Raw genomic sequence first — 20,769 nt, 5'->3', positions numbered from 1 at the left:
CGCTCAGGGCGCTCCGTGCTCCTCCTTCCGGACCTCTGTCCTGGGCCCTGGAACCCCGAGCTCGCCCTCCATTGCCGTCTTCCCCTACTTCTGCTGGGTCCGTCAGCAGATCCTGTCAGCCCTGCCTCCGCAGTGCCTCCCGGGTCCTGCCCTAGGGGCCGCTGCCACCCACCCTGCTCCCCACCTGTCACCCCCGTGCAGGCCGCCGTCATTGCCCGCACGGCGTCCCGGCCTCCTGGCCAGTCTCACTGTGCCCCGAGTCCATTCTCCACGCAGCAGCCCTGGTAATCCCGACAGGCAGAAATTGGGGCAGAGTCGGCCTAAAACTCTGCGTGGCTGCCTATCCAGACTTCCTCACGTGCCAGACCCCCTGGTCTGTCCTCCGCCCTCCAGACCCTGCCCCGTGCAGCCCCTCGGCCTGCCCTCCTGGCCTGCCCCCCCCGGCCTGCCCCCCGGGGCATCTGGCTTGGCTGCCGCCGGGCCTGTACGCCAGGCTCACTGCGGCCCTCGTGTGAGTACCGGGGTCTGTGGGGGGAGGAAGGAGCCCCGAAAGCTTGGAGCCGGCCGCTTACAGGTGCGGTGTGCCCTCTGTGAAGACGTTTCTTACTAGAGGCAGGGGGACAGAAGTGGTGAGAAGTCCGTAGGTCGAGGGAAGGCGTCCTGGGGAGGCACACGGGCTCAGCCCTGCGCAGGAGCTGGCTCTGAGGGGCCGGGGGCCAGGCAGAGAGAACGAGCCCTGGGCCCCTGGCGCCTCCGTGGGGCGGGCGGGTAGCGGCTTAGGTAGAGGGCACGGTGGGAAAGTGAGCGGGTTCGGGGCGAAGGGACGGGGAGGCGACCGCGTCTGCGAGGCACGGTTCGCATACTCCCCGGCCGGGGCGGCTTGTCCGGAGCCTCTGCGTTCCCGTGCCGCATCTGGGCGGCGGCTCTTGCCATGGATGCCGCCGCCAACGTGACGGACGCTTCGGCGTGCTTTACGCACCAGCTCTTGGGCCGTTCCTCCTCCTCGTGGCGTCTCCCTCGAGCGTGTGCCACACGCACGACTTCTGTTATCAGCCGTCTTCCGTGCGAGCCCAGAGGACGCTGGTCTGGAGAGGCTGACTTCTGTGCGGGGGCCGGAGCCCCCCAGGCCTCTGCCGGCCGTGAGCCGGGCTCCTTCAGAGGGGAGAGGGGTCACCCTCGCGCGCGACTTCCTGTTTTTCAGGAACGGTGACCACATCCACACCAACTTCAGGGACATGTACCAGCACCTGAGGAGCATGGGCTACTTCGTCGAAGTCCTCGGCTCCCCCTTCACGTGCTTCGACGCCAGTCAGTACGGTGAGTGACCGCGAGGTGCCGGCCGCGCGTGGGGAGGTCGGCGAGACGAACCGCGGGGTAGAAGAGGCGGCGAGGGAGCGGGCGCAGGGCCTCCTGGTCCTCGGGGGGCTGCAGCGGGGCTCTGGGGCAGAGTGGCCCTGTTCCCGTCTGGTGGCAGTGGTGGTGACCTTCAGGTAAAACGGGACCTGCCAAACTGGGGACGAGGACGTTTGCTCGTCTTTTGTTTATCTGTTTACTTTCATTAAACTGGCGCCGCGTTTTGCTTCTCGAGTGGGTGAAACGTGGCTACGTCAGGGGTCACACGTGACACGGAGGCCAGGGTAGTTCGTGGGTGTCTGTGCCTTTGGACCCCGGTTCCTTCTTGCTCACCCCACCCCCTTCTAGAGAGCCCGCGGGGCCACAGACCGAATATTAGAACCTGACAGCTTGCCACGTGGGCGCCACCGAAATGCTGAGTTTCTGAAGCAGTGACGCCCGCGGTTCCGAGGCGTGACTCACCACCGGCACCTTGTCCCTCAGGAACCTTGCTCATGGTGGACAGCGAAGAGGAGTACTTCCCCGAGGAGGTGGCCAAACTGAGGAGGGACGTGGACAACGGCCTTTCTCTCATCGTCTTCAGCGATTGGTACAACACGTCCGTCATGAGAAAAGTCAAGTTTTACGATGAAAACACAAGGTACTGAGAGCAGTTGGTATCTGGCTTTTCGGGAGTGAAATTCTTTGCGGCCGGTACAGCAGACGACTGGCCCGCTGGCGGTCCTCCCGGCCGTCGGACGCAGGCTCAGACGCTCGGGCGGCGCGGGCTCCCCTCCCTCAGTGAGACGTTCCCCAGAGAGTCGCTGGCGGAGTAGGTCCGCCGCTCCTTGATGCCGGGGACGGAGCGAAAGGTTCCTCGCCTTCCCTTGTTGACCTTCGATGCTTGACTTTGGCTTTTCTGCTTGCTCTTTTTCACGCTCCCGTCTCTGCTGTGGAATCTATACACGTGTAAATGGGTCGAAGGAACCGTTATTTCAAGGAACCTTCCAGTAGATTAGTTCTTGGTCAAGGATTCCCAGTGTTTTATGCATGTGTCTCCATCACACCTCGAATTTTCTTCCTCAGAGCCTGCGACTTCCTCGCACTTCAAAGGCTCCTTCCTCCTCTCTTTGCTTTGGCGGACCCTCTCAGGCTCCAGGCCCTATGGCGGTGTGCGTATGGACCTGCCGCGCGTCGCGTGTAGTAGATTCATCTGGGGTTTATTCTGCACGCTGGCCGGAGCACGTACACCGTGTTGCCACTCAGAGCAGACAGGAGCTTAGAGCTGAAACCTTAGTGTGCGCAGGCAGGACTCTGCAGGGGGATTCGCTTCGTCCTGAGAACACGGAGCGTCTGGGGGTGTTTTAACCCCTCATGACCCGCGCCCTCGTTTCTTCCGCAGGCAGTGGTGGATGCCGGACACCGGAGGGGCTAATGTCCCTGCTCTGAACGAACTTCTGTCTGTCTGGAACATGGGGTTCAGCGATGGCCTGTATGAAGGGGATTTTACCTTAGCAAACCATGACAGTAAGGTTTTGCGTTTGTTTTTTAATAGGGGCGCATTCTCTCTTGAGGTGCCCGAGTGGGGGCTGTGCGTCTTTGACGTCAGGGTTTCAGAGGGAGGAAGGGTGTGACGACTAAAGAAGTAGGGCCGTGGGGAGAGCCGCTGTCTCTAGGAGCGACTTCTGTGTTCTGTAGTAAAGCTGGGCGGGAACACCGCTGTCGTTTCATCCAGACTCTTAAAAAGAATACTTTCTGCAGCATTCGCAACCGTAGCGCCACCTGTCTGCTGCTTTACGTGCTGTGTGTTCCCAGAGGAAGTACCTCCTGGGCCCCCGGCGCATCAAATCCCATTTATGACATCACTTTGCACGTCCCACTTACGTTTCCCCACAGATGAGCTTTTGGTAACTGGCTTCTAGAACAACATCGTGAGCATGATTGTTACTGGCTGTGCTCGTCCTGACCGAAAGCTCAGACTTCTCAAGTCTGTTCAGAAAGCGTACGTTAATAGCATTTTGTAACTTGAATTCTGACGTAATTACTTGTTACTTAAGCGTAACCAGGTGTCAGCAGCCTTTGTCTTAAAATTAAAAATAACGTTAGAAAGATGATCGTATCTGAACATTATCATATCTGAAGAGTGCATCTTAGGTCAGTGAGTAGCTCTTGATAAAGTGTTAAGCATCTCTGTGTCACTGTAACTCTGAACTTTCTAGTGTATTACGCGTCAGGATGCAGCATCGCTAAGTTTCCAGAAGATGGCATAGTGATAACACAGACTTTTAAAGACCAAGGTAAGGAATGCTGCTTTGGTTGCTTTCCTTTTTTTTTTTTTTTTAAGTAACGGTTTTATTGCCTATAATTCACATTTGCTTTTTTAATTTAAAAAAATTTTTTTCACATTACTCTTCTAAGGTGTACGATTTTGTGATCATCGGTGTATTCACAGAGTTGTGCAGCCATCACCGTTGTTTGTTTCCAGAACATTTTTATCACCCTGTATCTATTAGCAGTTTTGTTTTTTAAAAAAACTTACTGTGTTGGGGCGCCTGGGTGGCTCAGTCGGTTGGGCGTCCGACTTCGGCTCAGGTCATGATCTCGCAGTTGCTGGGTTCGAGCCCTGCGTTGGGCTCTGTGCTGACAGCTCAGAGCCTGGAGCCTGCTTCAAATTCTGTGTCTCCTCTTCTGTCTGCCCCTCCTGTGCTCAGGCTCTGTCTTGCTCTGTCTCTCAATAATAAGTAAACATTAAAAAAAGTTTAAAAAAATAACTCATTGTGATATAATTTGCATGGTACCTACTTTAGGCAAGACTTCTGGGTGGTGGCTCTGGGGGCTGCAGAGATAGATAAGTTTGAATCTATGTGGATGCTGATCACTGCAGACTAAATGGGATTTCCCGCAGGAGGGCAGGTGTTGAATATTTGCAGATTTTCTTTTGTATTTAAACTACCTTCAGAGTTGCTTGAAATTTTCGTTACTGTTTGTGAATTATTCTTCTGTGACTGCCAAGATGACTAAAATTCTAGAAAAACGTCGACTGAATTTTAAAGCTCTTAACTGTGTACAGAATATTAATTACACAGTCATCTCTTAAAATTCCCCTAAGAATTGGAAGAAAATAGGGGCGCGTGGCAGGCTCGGTCAGTAGAGAGTGGGACTCTTGATCTCTCAGGGTTGTGAGTTTAAGCTCCTCCTTGGGTGTAGAGGTTACTTCAAAATAAAATCTTAAAAAAAAAACCCAAAGAATTTGAAGGAAAGCAAGATCTTCCCTCGCAGTTCTGGTTCTAATGAAGTTTAATGTTTGCTGTAATTAGAAGTTTGGGAGTTGCATTAGTTGAAAATGACAAAGCAGAATTTCCTGCTTATCTATCTGCATTTCCAAGATAGAATCTACTTTTTTTTTGCCTGGAGGGAATTTTTTCCTTTTCATCGAGGCGAGGTCAGTCTGTGAGCAGATCTGTGTTTAAAAGGTTGCATTTTAACTGCAGGTACCCAAACGATTCTGTCTTCCCCGTCACTGGCCGGGTTTCCCATGGGTTAGTGGCTCCTTCTGAAGTCTGTCTCTGCCCGCTGGTGGTGTTTCTGGTGCGGGTGTCGGCAGCGGCCTCGTCATCAGCCTGTTGCTGCCTGGTTTTGAGGGGAGAGGAATCACAGTGGATGTGAGGGTGCCCACTTTATTGTGTTCTGTTAGTGAAAAGAAAAACGAATTACCTTGAAGTCTTTTCTGAGGGGCTTTTTATATCCAGATGACCTTTTAGTTGAATCATCCTTTGGGTACAAAATAGGAATTTGACAGTCTGGGTTATGCCGGGTCGAAAGGGACCCTTGTCAGAAACAAACCTGGGACCACGCGGCCTGTTTCGTCGGTTTTACCGCTCTGTCTTTCCCTCCAACAAAGAGAATCTGGTTTTCTCTTCCGCTCTGTTCCTGCTGGGATTATCCACAGAGAGCAGGAAATGCCGTGTCTTTATAGCCGCAGACGTTTCAGACGTCACCCACGCGGCAAGTGGCGAGATGAAGATGTGCGTCGTCTCCAGTGCAGAGGAAGGCGTTTGCTGCAGGGCTAGACTCTCAGATCACGTGGGTCACCGGCATCTGCCGTCCGCGGCACTTATGCGCCCGTGACTTCTTGATTCGTTAGACGCCGTAACCTGTGTCATCGGATTGGGCAGAGGTCAGAGAGCTCTGCTGTTGGAACATTTGTAATTGTGACACAGATATGACGGTTGTCGTAAATCTGCATTTAAAGCACACGGGCGGAGGATCTAAAACGTAGTGACGTTTGTCCTGACTTTGAGTAGTGAAACACAAAGCCGGGGACAGTCACCAAATCCTCAAAGGTGTGTCTGTTGAGTGGCTGGCCGCCCCTGTGAGTGTAGTCCCAGGACAGGCCTGAAGCATGGTCAGAAGGGACAGAAAGCCGCTCTTAGGATTGTAGGTACCCTGTATTGCCGTTTCCAGGGAACACGTCAGAGGACCGTGTGGAGGCGAGTTTTGCTAAAACCCAAATTCGTGGCACTTAGGACGTTGTCCTTTGTAAAAGCTCGCACCGTCGTGATTGGATGGTGGAGTTTGCTGTGATTGTCGGTGCTGCACGGGCTAAATGTCAAGTGGCAACTGGAAAATCGTTCCTCAACGTTTTTTTGTGGTGCTGTTATTTCAGGATTGGAGGTTTTAAAGCAGGAAACGGCCGTGGTCGAAAACGTCCCCATTTTGGGACTTTATCAGATTCCAGCGGAGGGTGGAGGCCGGATTGTGCTGTACGGAGACTCCAACTGCTTGGATGACAGTCACCGACAGAAGGGTGAGGACTGATGTGTGGCCGAGAAGCAGACTGGGAGTCGTGACCATGACATACCCCCCTTGTCCCTGAAGAGGCACCGGTAAGGTGCTGGAGAATAGAGACCTGCCCGTGAGAGCCAGGTGGGCAGGTCCCAGCTGCTTGGGTTGTGTGGAGCTGTGGCTGGGTACCCCTCCCTGAGGAAGCCCCAACAGACCGCATGCGCCGCCTTCCCCTCGTGCTGTCGTCACCAGGCGGGCGGGGGCCAGGGCCGTCGCATTCAGTGGAGTGGCTCTCTGCCTGACCCGCCCCAGCGTCCCCCTCTGGCGTCTGCACGTCACAGGCAGTGCCACACGGGGGGCCCTTTCCGGGCCGGACCCGCTCTTCCTGGAGGGCCGGCGCCTGGCTCCCCTCCCAGACTTGGGGATTTGGCTGTCGCGAGCCTTCATCAGTGGGGGTGTTTGGTACCCCCGTCGGGGGTGGGGGGCTCGCACAGGGGGACTGGTTCTTAGCACCGCTGTTCTTTGTCAGCATCTCTCTGTGCCGCCTCCGAATTTGGGGGTTTGAGTCTGAACGCAGTTTATGTCTCATTTTGTAAAGGAGGAAATGGGACGTAAAAAGTGGGGCGTCTTTGGCCTGGCGAGGTGACAACAAAACCAGGTCCTGGAGAACGGGGCTGGGGAGGGGGGGTGGGCACCTCACGTTTGCGGATAGGGCAGGTAGGGGACGGCCCGAGCAGAGCAGAGAATGAAGGCCTGGAGCGTGAGCTGGGAGCCGTGTGCTCCTCTCTCTGGGTGAACTTGAGGTTGAATAAATTCCTAGCGTTTTGTGTAAATCCTTAGAACGTGGCTGGTCTTTTTAAAAAGGTTAAAGTCACAGCTGAAAGGAGATTGATGTTTTATTTCCATAGAGGTTTTCTTTTAAGACCGGAGATCTCCTGGTAAGAGTCTTTATTAAAATTTTAAGTGCTGGAGAGGGCTGTTGTGGTTCTAATACTCACGGTGGCAGTGCTCTGAGCACGTGGCCAGAGCGCCCTTGAGTGAGCGAAGTGCCTGCTGGTGTCATGTGGCGGGGGCCCGTCCGGACCCGTGTGGCGGCAGCGGCCGGGTGTGAAGACACGGCGGCACCCCCATCTCCCGATGAGACGACCCTCTGTGTGGGTGGCGGCCAGCGCCGAGACTCCCTGAACGTCCCACAGAGTGGCTGACTGTCCCGTTGGCGTGTGTCGTGCGTGGGGCCCACCGACCCAGATTACTAGACTCTGTACCTGACCTGTCACCTGCGGTGACCTTGAACCCACCTCCCAGTGGAGTGCACGCTCTGGTCTCTGCTGTGCCCTCACAGTGCAGACAGGACAGCCACTGGGATTGGCAGGAGCTCTGGTGCCCCATTTCTTTTCTCGCTTGGACTCCTGTCGTCTGAGCCGTTCTGTCACAGGGTCTGGCCGTCCCCGAGTGGGCTCCGTTCTGTCCTCATCACCCAAAGCCAGGTGGCGCTTGGGCCGCCTGTCCAGCCCCGAGCCCGGTGGCAGTGACCCACCTGAGCCCTGGGCCGGGAGTGAAGCCCCCAGTCGGGTCCTGTCTGTTGTGCTGTGACCGTGTGACCGGGGAGATTGTGCGCTTCTCAAGAATAGGTGATTCCCCGTCTCCCCTCACTTGGGGGGGGGGGGGGCTTTTATTTTCCTGTAGGACTTCCTTAGAAAACTCTGATCCCTAAACAGCACGCCCGTTGCACCCACAGACTGCTTCTGGCTCCTGGATGCGCTCCTCCAGTACACGTCGTACGGGGTGACCCCTCCCAGCCTCAGCCATTCCGGGAACCGGCAGCGGCCTCCCAGCGGAGCCGGCTCGGTCACCCCAGAGAGGATGGAAGGTGAGTGAGCCCGTGGGCACTGGGAATGGGGCCCGGTAGCGGTGCCACAGCTCCTCTCCGCCGTTCCCCCGGGAGCAGAGCACACGCTCACCCCGAGGCCCTCACGCTGCCCAGCCCCACAGTCCTCATTCCCCCTCACAGAGCCCTGGCTCCCGGGGGTCTCTGGGAAGAAGGGCCCGCGTTCTGGGTGCTCACGGGTGCCGGGCACTGGGCTGGGCGGTCGTCACGCGGATGTCCTCACCAGGCCTCTCAGAACCCGTGAAAACAGAGCCCATTCTTTCCATTCCTGACCTGGAAACGCAGAAGTCACGGGTCGGGAAGGAGGGGGTGAGCCGTGGCGACCTGCGGCCTCGCCCACTCTGCGTAGGGCAGGGCTGGCCCAAGGGCGCTCAGGTCCTCCCCGCCAGGACCGCAAAGCGGGTAGCGTGAGCCAGGGATCCGGTTCTGCGCCTTCTAGTGGCCACGTTGGAAAAGGAAAAAGAAGCAGGTGAAATTCATTTCAGTGAAATACGTTGGCCCGGTTCACCCGAGTGTTACTGCTTAAACGTGTGACGTTCGACCCGTGTCGCTTGCTCAGTAGCCGCGTGTGGCTGCAGCACTGAACGGTGCAGATCTAGAAAATGGGAAATTTGGAAATGCAGTTTTTGCTTTTGCCTGAGAGTTAAATACTCCAAAAGAGGGAGACAGTCTTCGAGAAGTCTCTGTACAGGTTAGATTCCTCAGGTACAGCCTCGTGCCTGTGTCTGTGGTCAGTAAAGGTCGCCAGGCCCCTGCCCCGTGTACTGTGGCCACCATAAAGGGAGGGGCCGGCCTGCTCGCTCACTCTCGGTGATCACCCGTCCCCGGGGCACCGCTCAGCGCATGCTCCCCCAGCCTGGCAGACAGGTTCACGGGCGCGTAGCAGGCCCGTCGGCAGGGGGGTCTTCCCCTTCGTGTCCTCCTGACGACCGTGGTTTTCTGTTGTGTTGACTCTGCCGCAGGGAACCACCTGCACCGGTACTCCAAGGTCCTCGAGGCCCGTCTGGGAGGCCCGGAGCCTCGGGCCCTACCGGCCTGTCCACACCTGTCATGGGCCAAGCCACAGCCTTTGAACGAGACCGCTCCCAGGTGAGTGCCTTGCTGTGCTTTTCCGCTCCTTTCTCGGGGTTTATGATTCATGACTTTTTTTTTTTTTACGAGGGAGAATGGAATTTTACTGACATCGTTATCAAGTAATCAGATCTTCCAGCTTGTCATCTTGTGATGATATTTAAGTTGGCGAGCCCCCGTGTTGACCTTTACAACTGTGCTCTCTGGTGGCGTCCTGCCTAAAGAAGCGCTTTGGGTAATGAGCATTTTGTTAGAATTGGTTGATTCCTGCTTAAAAAGCTGAGGTCTGACAGTTCTGTCCCTTGAACGGCAGCTCTGGCTCCTCCGGCTCAGGGTTCAAGAGTCGAGCGCTCCCTCTTTGTGATGCGGGTTCTGGAGCGCCGACAGGTCCTTCTGTCGGCCCGAGGGGCCGAGGCTGCTCAGGATAGGGGTGCAGCCTGGCCCGCGGCGTGTCTGTGCCCTCACCCCGGCGCCCGGTGTGGTCCCCGAGGGAACGACTCCCGCCACGACAGGGTCCTCGCCGCACCTGTGGACACGGTGTCCAGACTTGGCGAACCTGCCCGGTGCTTCATGACAGTAGCTCTGTCCGCCTCTTCGTCCGCCTCCTTTCCTTTCCGAAGCTGCAGCTGGAGTTACCCCTGCCGTTCCTCTCCGGGCACGACAGCCAGCCCGGCGCGCCGGTTCCCGTGTTTTCTCTCCGACTCCTCTCCCTGTTTCCGGCAGGGAGGATGCGGGCTTGTGCTGACGTGGGGTCGTGGCGCAGTGAAGCAGGGGCCCGTGTCCCGGGACAGCTTGGGGGGCAGACCTCCTACGAGTCTCCTTCGAGTGGTGCTGTGGGAAATCACCCCGCCCCCAACCCCGCAGGCAGCACGCCTCACGCGCCCGGCCGCTCAGGCACCCTCGCCGGGCTGTCCGCCGAGCTTGGATCTCGGCGGGCACGGGCACTGGGGTGGCCGGGGACGGAGGGCCACCGTCTGCTGTGAGCCACCAAGAGGAGGCTGTCCGCACGTCCTCGCAGAGCACGAGGTGCACTGCTCCGCTAGAACATGCTCGGCAGAAGAGTGCGGGGTCGGAGACTCCTCCTGTCTTCGTCAGCTGCTCCTTCCCGGAACTGATGATGGAGTATTTTTCCATTCCAGTTATCATCCCATCATTTAATCGTTTCTGATAAGATTCCATTTTTACATCCCGCTTATTCATAACCTCCCACGATCCTAGCGTCCAGACCAGACTTCGGTTCCAGCTGCGGTCAGCAGTTCCCACTGGGGACAGTGTTGGCCCAAGTTCCCACAGCCCGTTTTTTTCCCCATGCTGCTGTTGGGGACGCAGAAGCAGATAAGGCCTCGCTTGGTCTGTAGGTGCGTCCACGTCCGTAATCTGTGAGACGCCAGCCGGCTGTCGGGAGGCGTGCCGGGATGGTTCTTAACACGCCCGCTCGGCGCAGCCTTGTCTCACACTTCGCGTCCCGTTGAAAATTATTCTCGGTCCCCAGAGACCTAACTCTGGGTCTCGATTGTGAAGCTAAGAGACGTGAGACCGTGTCGGGCGGCTCCAGACAGCCCCTGAGAGGCCTGGTGTCCGTCAGCCCCGTGCCGAGTGCACGTTTCCGTCCGTCTCTGACGCGAAGACCCATCTCTCGGTGTCTTTGCTGGACGTCCGGTGTCCGTCCTTAGAGTGGCCGCACCCGAGAGGAGCCGTGGGCAAGGTGCCCCCCCTCCTTCTTTCAGAGCGTCACCAACTGCTCAGGTGACGGTGCGGCACAGCCCGCCGTCTGCACGCTTGTTGAACGAGGCGGTGCCGTCACCAGATGATTAAGTTCCGGAGCTGGATCTCACTGTCACGAGGAGCACACAGCCCCGCACACGTCCAGCTGCAGGTCGCAAAGCTTCCGTGGCACCGATCCCATAACAGCCTTGTGAGTTTCATGTTCGGACTCATGAGACCTGGACCATACGGTCAGATCCTGGGGGGCGGAACAGACCGTTGTGCTCTCTGGCATCCCGCCAGTAGGTGGTGCCCAGGAAGCCCCTGCCCAGACCTGCGTCGCCCCGTGCCCCTTCACCACCCCCCCCGGTGCCCAGAGAGCCGGGTGTCTTTGCTTCCACTTGGCCGAAGTGAGGGACCGGCCTTTTCCAGGAGAGGCAGAAGCGGAAGAACGGGGAGTTCGTGGTCTGCAGACACCCTTTATTCCTTTCCCTGAGCTGGCCAGAGCGGCCTTCGGACGGCCCCGGCGCCGGCCCCTCTCTTCTCCGGGTGTGGTCCCGCCAGCTCGGCCCGCCTCGGGGTCAGGGGCGGGAGGAGCAGCGCTGCCGCCGCTGCGAGCCCCGCACGGGGACAGAGCACGCGTGTTTCCTTCCTTCACGCCCGGCCCGGCGGCCCGCCTCTCCCGGCTGCTCGCTGCCGGGTGGTGTTACTGTCGTGGTGGCCGCGAGGTGAGGGCAGAGGCGGGGTCTGGCTCCCGGCGTCCCTCAGAGGGCAGGCTCCCCCGCAGAGACCTGCACGCGCCTTCGGCCGCCCGGGTCCCCGAGCCCCGGCTCCGGCTCCCGTCCTCAGGCTCCTTCCAGAGGCCAGCGCGCGCTTTCCTCTCCCGCCGCTCGGGGACGTGGCCGCTAAGCAGAAACAGGCTCTTGGGGGCCCGTTAGGAACCCGGTAGGACTGAGTCCTGCTCTGAGTGCCAACAGCTCGTGTACACGGAGTTGGTTCTGACATTTCTGTCTTGGGACCTGGAAACCGTCCCTGGTGCGCACGCAGCTGGACTTGGGTGTCGATGGGACGTCGCTTCGCTCTTCTCTTTAAAGCAGTTGTTATTTCTCAGGCATTGACTGAGCCTCGTAGGTTAGTGCAACCACTTATTTTTATCTTGTTTTAATCCATTTTCCTGAAGTAATCTTTGGAAACATCAGAAGCTGCTCTCCATCGACCTGGACAAAGTGGTATTACCCAACTTTCGATCGAACCGCCCTCAAGTGAGACCCTTGTCCCCCGGAGAGAGCAGTGCCTGGGACATTCCTGGAGGTCAGTTCTTCGGGGCTTCCTTGTGCTAGAGCCTGTTCTGGTTTGTTCCAGTACCCCCCCATCCCCCGCCAGGTGGGCCAGAAGCAAGCCTGAAAGATGAACTAACACGCCGTGATCCCTTCAGAACTTTCTGCCTGCATTTTCAATATGAATTTCTTTCACGATAGCCACGTGCTATGCTTAAACTTTTTGCAGTAGGGTAATTTGCATACTCTCGTTAAAGTTTTGCAAACAAGGGTGTATTGTGTGTCCCAGGGAACGCCTGCCATCTGCTGGTCTTGGTCCCAGCCAGTGGCTGACCCACCCTGGTTCCTAAACCCTTAGCGCAGAGGTCTCCACAGATTGTCTGGTCTGGCCCACCTGGGATGGGGCTTTACTAGGCTGGGATCCTCCATTAAAAGTAGCTTTGTGTCCCTCAGTTGCTCTGACGTGGTCCCCTCGTTCCACGTGACATGGAACGTCCCCTACAGGCAATGGCTTAGGGACCGGTTTTCCCTTACCCGGTCCTTCCAGCATGGCGTGGGCAGTTTCTCTCTGGGGATCCCCGTGCTCTCCCCAGAGGTCACAGCTTCCCAGGGCCTACCACTTCTGGGAATTGGCACCATAGCCCCTGTGCTCCAACCCTGGGAACTTTGTGTGGTGACGCCGAGCTCCTGAGGGCCTTGCCTGGGGTCAAGGGGTGCACCGATGATGGTCCGTTCTGGAACCCCTGCATCGCCCGGGTACAGAGTCCTACTGACAAACCAGGGATCCTCCAGTGGCCGCTCTTGTTTTCTAACCGTGTGTCCCACGTGTGGGAGGTTTTCCCCGGGGTCGGGGGCTCGGCCAGCCGTCCTGCTCCCTGCCTGGCCTCCCCGCTCGCCCTCCCTCTCAGCTGCTCCGGCACCCGCACCTCCTCTCCTCCCCGGCGCCCACACTTGTCCGTCTGCCGGCGCACCCAGGGGACCAGAGCAGCTCCGCGCACCCTCACCGTGGGTCGTGTGTGGTGGGAGGAAGGCCAGTCACGGTGGGCGTGGGGAGGGGAAGGAGCAAAGACCTCGGCCCCCAAAGCTGCTCATCTGGGAACCTGAGGTCACTTCTCCTGAGGTTCGAAAATGACGTTTGCCCCACGGGCCCGGTTAGCGCAGTCAGCGTTTTGTTTCTGACGCGTCTGCCTGAGACCGAGCCCGTGGCCGTGGCCGTGGCCGTGCGGCTCGGGCGCTGCTGACACTCACCCTGTGCTCTTGCAGGGATCATGCCCGGCCGCTACAACCAGGAGGTGGGCCAGACCATTCCCGTCTTCGCCTTCCTGGGAGCCATGGTGGTCCTGGCCTTCTTTGTGGTACAAATCAACAAAGCCAAGAGCAGGCCGAAGCGCAGGAAGCCCCGGGTGAAGCGCCCCCAGCTCATGCAGCAGGCGCACCCGCCAAAGACCCCTTCGGTGTGACGTCACACCCGCCGACCGTGACAGCCAAAGAGCGCCTTCGAGGACGGCCGCGACGGGCGGGCGGGCTCGCTGTCCCCAGGGGCTGATCCTGTGTCCAGCTGCGGCGTCCGTGGGTCTGTCCTCGGGCCACCCGCGTGCCGCGTGCAGGTGCGTGTCGCGGTGGCCGGGGCCCTGCACGAGGGGCTTGCGGCCCCGCCTCCGGGGAGGCCTCACGCGGTCGCCGCGCACCGAGAGGGAGGCCACGTTTACACAGGTGAAGGCTGCAGCCAAGCGGAACTGTGTTCGTCCAAGGCCGTTTTCTATATTTATTGTTGGGAAAAGTCACTTTAAAGGCTCGCGCTGTTTGGAAACAAAGCTATTTTTTTTGTCCGTGGAATGCGGTTTTTTTACTGTCGCATCACGAGGAATAACACAGATTCCGTGATCTCCTTTTCGATGAAAGGACAGACTGAGATTGGAAGGAAACTCGCACAAATCTGTGAAACACAGACCTTGGCTTTATTTTTATAAGTATCAATTGCCATCCTGTTTTGTAAGTTGGGGTCTCGATTTCACCATTATCGGTGAAGAAAATTTTCAATAAATACGCATTACCTATATGAAGCTAAGTAGAAGGGTGTAGAAGGCTCTTTTTCTGCCCACCCCGTTTCTCTGCGGACAACCTGGGACGTGTCCGGGTCACCCTGCAGGGGCTGGGGTTTTTGTCGTCCACGTTCATTTTAAGGTATGACTCACGTGCGACACCATCCTCCAAAGCGTCCGATTCGGTGGCTTTCAGTGTATTCGCAAGGCTGTGTAACCGTCAGCCCTGGGATTCCAGAACATTTTCATCACCCCCAAAGGAAACTGTTGTCATCAGCAAATCAGCCTCTTTTCCTTCCCTCCTGGCCCGTGGCAGCCCCTCACGTGCTGCCTGTCCTGAACATTTCCCACACGTGGGATCACGTGATACGAGGCCTTGTGCTTCCCCTTAGCGTATTTTCAAGACACGCCCGTGTGAGAACATGTCCAGGGTGTGGTGGCGTTTCTGGGCCCGTGCACCAGCCCCCTGTGCAGACGGACCCCTGTCGTGTGTGCGCCTCGGGGGATGGACGCTGGAGCTGCCCTGCTGTGTGGCTCTTAGGAGTCCCGGTGCTAAGGGTACTCGGGTACGGGCTTCTGTGTGGACGCCAGTTTTCAGCTCTGCCGGGTGTGGTCCCCGGGGGCGAGGGGCTCGCCGCGCCCTGTGTCGCTTTCGGGGGAGCCGTCAGACTTTCTGGTCCGAAGCGAGCACACCATTTGATATCCCCAGCAGCTGGGCACGAGGCTCGGGTTCCCCGCGTCCTCGCCCTCCCTCGGCCATCTGAGCGCAGCCAGCTTCCGTGTCGGGTGGTGTCTGTGCTGGGGTTTGGACTTGCGTTTTCCTGAAGCTGAACGACGTCGAACGTCTTTGCGTGTGCTTACGGGCGTCTGCGTGTCTCTAGAGAAGTGTCTGTTCTCTAAAGCCAGTTTCAGCTGGGTTTTCTTTATCACAGACCCGTAGGAGCGCCTCGTGGGTTCTGGGTCCGGGTCCTCCTCGGTGTGTGGCTGGCGCATCTGTCATTCTGTTGCTTGTCTTTCCACTTGCCTGGTTGGCTCCTTCTTGAAGCATGGAAGTTTCTAATTGTGATGGAGGCCGTTTTACCTGCCAGGTGCCGTTTGTAGGAACCCAGAGCCTAATCCAAGGGGGCCTGCTGGTGTTAACCCTTGCCTGTCCGGTCTGTTTTCTGGGTGCCAGCCGGCTGATCTCGGCCTTCACGTCACAGGTGAGGATGCGCTGACCTGAGGGGTAGAGGCCGTGTGGCATCAGGGTGCCGAGGAGGTCCTGGGAAGGATAAGGCCCAGGCCGAGGGCTGAGGGAGGAGTCACTAAGGCCCAGTGCTCCCTGTGACGGGCCATCCTTGGAGGTCACATTGTGACCTTGCAGTTCTTAACTGCACTCTGTGGCTATTGCCTCAAGACTGGAGGCGTTGCTTAGGGCCCCACCAAGCTCTCTCTGCCCCAAGCAGCCCCCAGGGCGGGAGCATTTTGCACAGGGCAGCCTGTGTCCTCAGGTGAGCAGTGACCGGAGGGTAGCGTCGGCCCATCAGAACAAGGGGCTTGTGCACGGTCTGTCATGGGGCCTCTGGTCCCCCGCCTGTCCTCCACAGGCAGGGCGGCTCCCCGCCTGCTCCTTCGCACCGTGAGGGCTGGCCCGTGGCCCATCTTCATGCCGCAGGCCTCTGCGACAACAGGTCCTCCGAATGAGGACGTGGCCTCGGCGTGAGACAGCAGGCTGCGGGAGCTGGGACTGGCTGGGGCACCCAGGCCTTGTCTCAGGGACAGCGCATCTTCAGATTTTTCCAGGGAAGCCTGAAATCTGGAGTATGTTGGCAAATGATTGAATTAGAGAAATTTTTTGTGACTTAGGCTGTCCCTCCATCTCTGTTGCAAAGTTCTCCTAACAGCAATGGCAGTGTGGTTGTGGAATGAAGTTCTAGACCCCAGAGCCGTGAGCTGGGACAGTTAATCTCCACGCTGGCTGAAGGCCTTGGGTGCACCTGTCTCTGGCGACTTGGAGGTCTCATCCTGAAAGATGGAACTTGGATCTGGCAGCGTCTCCTGTTCGCGCCAGGATCCCTCACCTGGCCTTCGAGGTCGGCATTCGCACGTGTCCCTGGCCTTCGGGGCCGGCTCTCCCGTTTAGACGGGGTGGACCTTGCCAGCCCAGCATCGAGCGCTCTCACAGCCGTCTCAGGGCGCACACGTGTGCAGTTTAGGTTTGGGCGCGGGGTCGTGTAGGTGGGACAGGACAGGAGGAGGACAGAGATCGGACAGACGTGAACACAGACCGCACACTGAGACCAAGTCACAAACAGAAGAGTCGTTAGCACACCAGGCTTCTCAGGGACCAGCTCCACGCAGGGAACCCGCCTGGGGTCTGACGTAGCAAAGTGAAGTTGAGTAGTGACCACATGAAGACCGTGGCGGGTCTTCAGATACAGGGTGGCTTCGTAGCATCCTGAAGTTCTGGGCGCGGATGGGGGTGCCCAGGAACTGGCCGCTGTTCTGTGATCTGCCTGCCCAAAGTGCTGCCATAGAGGTGTAACGGAGAAGGAAGGAAGGTGGGTCCTTGCCGGTCTGCTAGCCAGAGGGGTGGCGTCGGGAGCCGTGTGCCGGGGTCGCTGCGCATTCATTTTTCCTCTCCAGGCACAGCTGGGGGCTCGGTGGCGCGGGTCCCACCTCACAGAGGCAGTGGCAGCCGGAGAGGGGATCCGTGCCTTGCCCGGAAGCACCCCATTGATGCATCAGGATCAGAACTAAGCCTGAGCGCCTCCCGTCAGGGACAGCGACACACGGGGAGGATGACCAGATGCAGAGGCATTGGATGGAACCGGGGGCGGTGGGGGGGTGGGGTGTGGACGGCAGGGGACGAAGCAGAGGGGTTGCTGAGCTGAGAGAGAGTTCTTCATGGGGGAGCGCTTATCCAGAAAGGGACTGAACCTCTGGAGAAAACCAGTTGACGGGGGCCCGGAAAACACGCCCTCCCCTAGAAGGGGCCTCATCAGGCGCTTGCCCTGGGGATGGCCGGGTCCACCCGGAGACACGTCCTGGAGAGGATGTCCCCACCTGGTGCAGGTGTTGAGCTGCAGCCCTGGCCGTAGCCCCAGGCCGCGTGGAGTCCAGCTCGGCCTGGCCACTCCCCGCTGTGGGCCCTCTCCTCACTGAGTGACACTCAGGCGCGTCAGGCGTGGTCGGCGACAGACCATCCCGTGGTGACAGACGTGCGTGATGGCTGTGGGCCCGGGCTGGGCCGCCTCCCTGCTTGTAGGGGACCCTTCGCTGCCCTAGCGTGAGCTCTCCTTGTCCCAGAGAACACCTACACCTTTAAAACAACAAAAACGAGCAGTCAGCTCACCACGACCACAGATACACCTGGGATTCCAGGGGGCCCTGGGGGCCCTGAGAGGCAAGTTCATCCCTAACCGTGCGAGCTCTCGGGAGCCAGGCAGGTGCCCTGTCTGCAGGAACCCTGAAGGTGTCGTGTGACAGGAGTGGAAATGGGGACAGCTGGGTGCCCCCGCGCCACCCTCAGCCCCACCTTTGTGAGGGACGCGAGGGTCTGAGTTCTTGCACCTGCCTGTAACCATCCAGTGCTCCCCCAGGAGGAGGCTCTGCGCACGATGGCCCCGAGGGCACCTGCCCCGGCCACGTGTGCACTCCCTGCGTGTGCTCACCGCCCGCCTGGCATCGGCCTCTGTCTTTTTTTTTTTTTTTTTTTAAGTTTATTTATTGTCGAGAAAGCGCACTAGTGGAAGAAAGGCAGAGAGAGAGGAGACACAACCCAAAGCAGGCTGTAGGCTCTGAGCTGACAGTAGAGAGCCCGACGCGGGGCTCGAACTCACAAACCGTGAGATCATGACCTGAGCGGAAGTCGGACGCTCAACCGACTGAGCCACCGGGCACGCCACACCGGCCCGTGTCTCATGTGCCTTGTGCCACCTGGGGGTCCCAGCACCGTGTGATGCTGTCACTGCCATTTCTCAGATGAGGAAACCGCGGTGAGACCAGCATTCGAAGCCCAGCTCTGACCTGGGCCTGAGGCCCCTCAACACAGGGCTCCTTCCCCTTTCCCTATGGCGGGAAAGATGCCCACTTCCTGGTAACGATGGGGGTGCTACTTAGATTTAGATCTGCTGGACACAAAATGGAGTCCGGGAGTCTCATAAATAGATTAAATAGAAGCATCCAGAGAAATAGCAAAATTCTCGCTTTTTTTCTTAACGGTTGGTACTACCCACATAAGCGGATATTAACACACAGGATGTTGGTTTCATCTGTTGGCGGCCTGAGGGCAGTGCGGGTGCGTATCTTAGAAATACAGATTCCTGGGCCTCCCACCAGACCTACTAAACCATAGGCTGCGTGGGAAGAGCTCAGCAATCAATTTTAAAAGCTCCCCAAGGTGAACCGCTGGCATACGACCCGGCTCTCCCGCGGCTGGGCGTAGACCCAACCGAATCGCAAGCAGGTGTTTGAGCCAAGTGTGTACGTGGCAGCCCACGGCCACACGACTCCCAACAGCCAAGAGCCACAGATGAGCCAGAGGTGCATCCGCAGATTTGCCGAGGAGCAGAAGGTGACCCGTCCGGACGCCAAGGAATGAAGCGTACTGATCGCAAGCCTCGAGACCGCCCTGCTGAGCAGGAGAAGCCTGACACCAAAGGCCACAAATTGTGTGATTGCAGAGCAGGCAAACGCAGGGACAGAAAGCGGGCGGGGCGGGGGCAGGGACCGCTGACGGGGAAAGGGGTTTCCTTTGGGGGACAAAAGTCCTAGAACGGGGTGGTGGTGACGGTTGCACAACATCGTGAGTATACGGAGTGCCACCTGGCCGCACGCTTGAGGGTGTTAAGGTGGTGGCTTGTGTGTGTGTGACAAAGCTACCAAAACCCCCACGTCTCCCCAAGGGGTTCTGGTACCAGGCGAGGTGGGAGCCCCTGAGGCTGGGAGAGGCCGTCCGGCCGTCCAGACCCCAGCGTCAGCACGGGCCCAGGGGTCAGAACCCGATGACAGAGCCCCTGCAGGGGCTGGGCGCCCTCCTCACCGCCTTGCCCTTGCCGTTGGCCTGCTGTCTGGCTGCTGACCCCCCCTCCCCCCCCCTCGCCCCGCCCCGGGCGCTTCCTCCTCTGGCTGAGAGGCAGGGTGCCGTTCCCTCCCTTCCCCCAGAGCCAGATTCTGGGACCGGCCCCTCATTACAGGGAGGGGACAGGACAGCAGGACTTGCCAGGGCCGTGCCCTGGGCCCTGTGTCACCTGGAGGCCCAGCCTCCACTCTGCGGAAGAGCGTGGGGCGGGGGTCCACGGACCTCCAGCCTGAGGGGCGCCGCCATCAGGGCCCGGGGTGCTGGGTGGACCCATTTCCTGCTGCCGCCGTAACAAGTTTCCGCAAAGTTGGGGCTGAAAACAAAGCATTTTCTTCTGCGGTTCTGAAGGCGGGAAAGCCAGAATCAGTCTCACGGGCTAAAGTCAGGCGTGGGCAGCGCTGATTCGCTCCGGGGGCTCCCGGGGAGAGTCCGTTTCCTGGCCTTTTCCAGTAGCGGGTTCACCCCGCCCAGGGTGCTGCCCTCGGCCAGGGACAGACACACAGACGCTGGGGGAAAGGAGGGGCCGCGGGCTCAGGAGCGCAGGTGACACAGGGACCCTGCCTCCCCAGAGCCGAGCTCCTCCACGCGCCTCAGCAGCTCTTGGGGAGCTTTCTGGAAGCCCGGATGCCCGCCACAGCCCAGACCAATGTCATCCGAAGCCCTGAGCCATGTGAAGAGTTCCTCCAGTATTCTCGCGTAGCCGGGGTTCAGAACGCTGTTCCAGAAGCCCAGAATCAGGCCGAGGTAAAGACACATCGGTACCGATGGTGGAGTTTGACACGCCCCGTTCCACTCACTCCTGTGCCGAGAGCACAGAGAATTCTCAGGAATCCCCGGAACAGCCCCGTAGGGTGGGATCTGTGATCCCATGTCACCAGTGGTCGCAGCAAGGCCCAGACCACAGAACCAGTGCACAAAGGGAGCCAGGGACTCTGGCTCCTGGGACCTGCCCTCATCTGTCTTCCAGAACATTCTAACGGGTCTGGGGAAACAAGCGAGGTCACTCTCTCCCTGAAGTTCTGAACCTGTCATGTGGCCCGTACTCTGTGGAGAAAAGTAGGAGCTGGACCCTGGAGAACAACCCTTGATGACAGGCGCTCCCGTGCGTGGGCGCCGGGCCGAGCCGCCACCTGCCTGGCCCACGGAGGCGCCAGCTTGCCACCTCACTGGCTCCCTTGTGCTCCAGAGCCGCCCGCCCACACAGATGGGGCCCCCAGGGCGCCTCTCCACAGCCCAGAAAGGTCACGGCAGCCCTGGGAGGCCGGCAGAGAGCGAGTATCAAAGCGCCTCAGAACTAAGAGGTTTTCGTCCTCGAGTGGAATTTCACAGCCCGGTGGCCAATTTCTAAGTCATGCACGTTAATGGGCAGCTAATGAGGTATCCAGGCAGGGACCTGGAGGTGCCCCAGGCTCGCAGAGCCCAGATTAGGGAGTACAAAAGTACAAAGCCAGCCGCTGGTGAGGGAGGAAGCTAAATCATCTCTCCCTGCGCCTCGGGGTGGATGTGGGCGGAGGGTGCGAGCTATGCGGATTTTGAGGCCCAACCCGGCTTGGGCTTGGTCTGCGCCCCCCACCTGCCGCGCCCCCCCACCCCCACCCCGTGCCCGGC

At 58.8% G+C, this 20,769-nt stretch overlaps 2 protein-coding genes across 2 annotated transcripts in view; both read left to right on the top strand.

Moving 5' to 3' along the window:
* Window positions 1-14,125, top strand: part of MBTPS1 (membrane bound transcription factor peptidase, site 1) — a 52,306-nt gene extending 38,181 nt beyond the window's left edge. Inside the window, exons 15-23 of the mRNA XM_043599770.1 lie at window positions 1,202-1,317; window positions 1,837-1,993; window positions 2,735-2,859; window positions 3,552-3,629; window positions 5,999-6,139; window positions 7,856-7,987; window positions 8,968-9,094; window positions 11,961-12,091; window positions 13,321-14,125. Of these exons, the coding sequence (XP_043455705.1) occupies window positions 1,202-1,317; window positions 1,837-1,993; window positions 2,735-2,859; window positions 3,552-3,629; window positions 5,999-6,139; window positions 7,856-7,987; window positions 8,968-9,094; window positions 11,961-12,091; window positions 13,321-13,517 (1,204 nt within the window). The 3' untranslated portion in view covers window positions 13,518-14,125. The remainder of the gene's footprint in view (window positions 1-1,201; window positions 1,318-1,836; window positions 1,994-2,734; window positions 2,860-3,551; window positions 3,630-5,998; window positions 6,140-7,855; window positions 7,988-8,967; window positions 9,095-11,960; window positions 12,092-13,320) is intronic.
* A 114-nt stretch (window positions 14,126-14,239) lies between these two features.
* The window catches only part of SLC38A8 (solute carrier family 38 member 8), a 33,337-nt gene continuing 26,807 nt past the window's right edge, over window positions 14,240-20,769 (top strand). Inside the window, exon 1 of the mRNA XM_043599771.1 lies at window positions 14,240-15,301. The gene's annotated coding sequence lies outside the window, so the exon portion shown is untranslated. The remainder of the gene's footprint in view (window positions 15,302-20,769) is intronic.

Source organism: Prionailurus bengalensis, chromosome E2, assembly GCF_016509475.1.
Source record: "Prionailurus bengalensis isolate Pbe53 chromosome E2, Fcat_Pben_1.1_paternal_pri, whole genome shotgun sequence".
In the NCBI taxonomy this organism is placed as follows: Eukaryota; Metazoa; Chordata; class Mammalia; order Carnivora; family Felidae; genus Prionailurus; species Prionailurus bengalensis.
The sequence above is the reverse complement of the archived record's forward strand: the minus strand, read 5'-3'. Positions and strand labels throughout refer to the sequence as shown.